Source organism: Vigna umbellata, chromosome 4 (assembly GCF_029865625.1).
Source record: "Vigna umbellata cultivar VRB3 chromosome 4, Vumbellata_1.0, whole genome shotgun sequence".
Classification (NCBI taxonomy): domain Eukaryota; kingdom Viridiplantae; phylum Streptophyta; class Magnoliopsida; order Fabales; family Fabaceae; genus Vigna; species Vigna umbellata.
The window spans coordinates 63,263,478-63,268,037 of record NC_142168.1 but is presented as its reverse complement, the minus strand read 5'-3'; the positions used below and the strand labels follow the sequence as shown (position 1 = coordinate 63,268,037).

Sequence of the window (4,560 nt, the reverse complement as noted above, 5' to 3'; positions counted from 1 at the left end):
TGACTTTTCATTTCCTTACCTCTTCATTACGTTATTTAAATCATAAATAAAGTCTCAATATTTAATTTTATTATAATGATATTCACACTACATTCACAAAATCATATTATTATCACTCTAACTGATATCTTTATACCATCATCTAAAAATCATCAAAATTCATCACCAATTTTAAATTAAATATAAAAAAAACTCAAGACACAAAATACTATATATATATATATATATATATATATATATATAAAGAAAAGTGAACAAAGTGACATCATAAACTATTCAAATCTTAAAGTATGTTTTGATTGAAATAAACCAACATAAATTTGGTTGGTATTTATTTAAGCAAACTAAGTAAATATATTACAAAACAAAAGATGATCTGTGATATTGTTAATTTAAGGGTAGAAACACATTTCAGTAGATGGGAAGACCCCACACTTATTGAAACTAAAGAAGAAGATTATGTATATAATCTGTCTGAATTTGAACTAATTGAAACTGAGTTGGTATTTAGGTGATTTATCAGGAGTGAAGAGACCAAAATGCTTCTCAGATTCCTCACCCTGCTTGTTACTTTCATCAAACATTGCAAACAAGTAAGTCTCTATAGACCCACCTGGTCGCTTCGGAGTTCCACTTCCACTCTTTGCATGAGCAATCAAATTGGCATAGTAAGTGGCTGCATTTTCTGCTGAAGCTCCATCTCCACCTGCAGATGGCCACCCACTCTCAGAAACAACAATCTTCACATCACCTGCTCCCGCTTTCTCAAGTGCAGCATATACTGAATCAAGCATTGCATCAAACAGGTTCTGGTACCCAACACTGTTCTCCCCCTGTTGGGTGAAAAGAGCATATTCAAGAGGAATGTTTTCTTTATCACCAATGTAAGCAAAGTAAGGATAAATGTTTGCAAGAAGTGGGGCTCCGGTGTTCTTCAAGAACTCAACAATGGGTTTTATGTATGACTCTGAATTGAAAACTCCATCATTAGGTGGGTAGGGGTTGGAAATTAGGGTTGAGTCTATTGCTGTGGAGACTTTGATTTGACCTTGCAAATTGACTGATGAAATTGCATTGTGAATGTTGGTCATGGCAGGCAAAATGTACTGAGCCTCGTTGTAATCTGCACGAATTTCGTTTCCTACTGAAATGTACTTGATATTGACTTCTTGTGCATAGGGTACCACGTTTGTGTTCACCCAATCCATGGCAGCGTTTTGGTCTGTGAGAGATTGAAGAGATTCCCTTGCCACGTCCATGATCAACTCAATTCCTGAACCTTTTAGAGCTTCCAGTGTGTCTGCTTCTGGAAAATATATACGCATTTTACCTATGCCATTGCTTTCGTATAGATCAACAACTTCTTGCTTTGATGGTAGAGAATCGCCAAGTACTCCATAGCAAACTCCTATGGATTCTGCAGCTGCATTGTGTTTAACAACGTTAAATCATTGGAAGAGGATAAAGACAACCATGGCGTAGTTTTCTTGGAACGAAGCTACCCCATCGCTAGATATTCATGTAACAAAGTTGGAATCGGTGTTAATGGTGATTTTATACTGTTTATAGAAATAATATATATACATCAAGGTTGTCAAACTCGAGAGTTTACGTAAACTCGTGGGAGCTTCGTAAACTCGGATCGTAAACTCGAATCGTAAACTCGTAAGAGTTTACTTCGTGTAAAAATATTTTAAAATATCTATAAATAATAGAATAATTTAATATTATAATTTATAAATAATGTTTTTATACTTTTATAATATTATTATAATTATTAGTTTATCATATTATATATATTTAAATATTTTTCTTTAATATTATTATTATTTTGTCATAATTTTAATTGAATATAATTGAAACTTCAGTTAGAAAAACAAGTTCTTCAAGTTAATTGGTCCAAAAGTTTGGTATTCTAAAAGGAGGCCCAATAATCAGAATAATAATGAATAGATACTTTAATATTAAATATTTTAATATTAAATATCTACATGCTAAAATTGAAAAATGTGACTCACGGGTTATAATTTTAGAATGAATGACAAAACTTCACCCACCACCAGCGGCTGGAAGAAGAAGGGCAGACCAGAAGTTGCGAACGGCGGCCACTGTGACAGTGATCGCAACTGGGGACGAAGCGAACGGCGATGACGAGGGGACGAAACGCGACCACAACCGGGGACTGAACGAACGGCGACGACCACGATCAGCAACCGGGGACGAAGCGAACGGCGATGACGACGGGACAAAACGCGACCACAACCGGGGACTGAACGAACGGCGACGACCACGATCAGCAACCGGGGACGAAGCGCGATCACGAGCGGAGCTTGACCACGAGCGACGAAGATCAGTGGTGGAGTGAAAACCAAGCGAACGACAGTGGTGGAGTGAAAATCAGGTTTTAAACCCTAAACAAAACGACACTTAGTTTCTTCGTTTCTGGCTTTTTTCGAACTCGCTAAATCGCTGTGCAATCGCGATTTCGAACGATTCCACCGAGTCCGTGTCCGATTCTACCGAGTTCAGTCCAAAAACGAGTTTGGTACCGAGTTAACTCGGCAACCATGGCTGAAAACGTAAACTCGAACGAGTTAACGAGTTAACTCGCGAGTTTGATAACCATGATATACATACATACATATATATATATACATATATATATATATATATATATATATATATATATATATATATTTATAGTGTTTATAAAGTTTGATATACGATTTTACATTCATAGATATAGTATGCTAAATATGAGATTTATTAAGAACATTCCATTGAATTAAATAGAAAGTTATGTATTGTATATAACTTATAATATTACTATACTTTTATACTTTATCTACACGGAACATATTAAATGATAAATCTTGTATCTTACTTTTTTTAATCGATAATTTTCCATTTTGAAATGGATTAGTTCACCTAATTCTTTAAATAATTAATATGTTTTCTTATCAATTTTTATACACCAATATCATATTATTATATAAAAATTGATAAAAAGAATATATTTTTTTCAAGGTTTTTAAAAACACAAAATATAATATAATTTGATAAAATAAAAAATAGTTTAGTTCAATTTATTTTAACTAATTTTTAATTTATTTTAGACAACTATTATTTGATTTATTACAATACTTCAGTTCTTTAATTTATCCACTCTAATATTAAAGTAATCATAATTACCTTAAAAGAAATAAATAATTTAATCAGCTATGACTTACATTATGAGATCGTTAAAAGTTTATCAATTAATATCTCAATTTTGGCGGTTAATTTTAAATTAAATAGTGAAAATTTTCCATATTTATAGTTTTTTTAAAAGATTATGGAACTTTACATAATTTACAGCAAAAATATGTAAAAAGAAAATCTTATTTCTTGTGATCTTTTTAAAACAGTCTATAGGAAAATTTTCAAAAAATATAAAAAATATGTTAGTGTTAATATATTTTATTTTTAAAATAGGAGACAATTTTAAAATAGAAAACTCAATTTGACATTTAAAAAAATGAAAAGGCCAACATTAATTGTATATTCTAAAACCAAATAAAATAATTAAATGAAATTAAAAGAAATAACAAATTTTAACTTCACACGATTAGAAAATTAAAAAATTTAAGAATTGATATAATCATTTTAATTTAATAATATTAATTTTATATATATATTAAACGGTATTACTTGACATTTGAGTTTGAACAGATAAGACTATATGTTAAGCAAATTTAACCAAGTTGCATTAAGAAAATTATATATTTATTTATTGAAAAAGTTTGAGAATATATATCACAGTTTAAGACAAATACGTATTTTAATTTTATATTAAAATTTAAAATTAAAAATTAAAAATGTATTTAACATTTACATATATATATATATATATATATATATATATATATATATATATATATATATATATATATGTTAATGAAAAATTCATTACAATGTGAATAAGATACGTTTGGTTGAATTCTTGGTAAAAAAAAAATTAATTAATATTTTGTATTAATACGTTAGTTAAACTTACATTTATATACTCAAGAATATTTATTAAAAGAGGAAAAACATGAAAGAGGAGCATACAGACCTGTAATGGAAGATAATATTCCAAGAAGAAGAAACACCAATATGGCAGACATTTTTGTGTTGGTTCCAATAAACGAATGAATTTGTAACACAACTTTTGTATATTTTTCTCTTTCCTAACCTCTATTTATATGCACACCACCATAGTGCTTATTACCAATCGAACAAAATATTTGACTTTAGCCCCTTCAATCACTTCTTCACTCTTCAAATTCCTTCAATTATCTACCACTAATTTCGGCCATGCATATTAATTGGAATTCAAACATATTATCAACACTTTTTTTTCTCCATATAATATTATTACTCAACAAATTTTAATATATTTCTTTTTAAAATATGAAAAAAATATATACAATTTTATTATAAAAACTTTAATTGTAAGTAATAATATTTTAAGAACTAACTGAATAGTATAATATTGATATTCAGAAAACTAATAGTAGTAATTTCTTCATACTAGTC

The 4,560-nt window shown here is 29.3% G+C and overlaps 1 protein-coding gene across 1 annotated transcript; it reads right to left on the bottom strand.

Moving 5' to 3' along the window:
* Window positions 1-268: 268 nt before the first annotated feature.
* LOC148200869 (glucan endo-1,3-beta-glucosidase-like) lies at window positions 269-4,222 on the bottom strand. The gene is made up of 2 exons (XM_088114683.1): window positions 4,097-4,222; window positions 269-1,423 (listed from the first exon to the last, which is right to left on the bottom strand). Exons 1-2 carry the CDS (start codon window positions 4,146-4,148, stop codon window positions 486-488), a joined length of 990 nt encoding a protein of 329 aa, XP_087970809.1. The 5' UTR covers window positions 4,149-4,222; the 3' UTR covers window positions 269-485.
* Between the last annotated feature and the right edge of the window lie 338 nt (window positions 4,223-4,560).

Bases quoted from the DNA above. Each gene is read 5' to 3' on its own strand.
- LOC148200869 (XM_088114683.1), bottom strand. From the start codon at position 4,148: ATGTCTGCCATATTGGTGTTTCTTCTTCTTGGAATATTATCTTCCATT. The intron at 1,424-4,096 runs GTCTGTATGCTC...AACACAATGCAG, and splicing joins AATATTATCTTCCATTACAG to CTGCAGAATCCATAGGAGTT.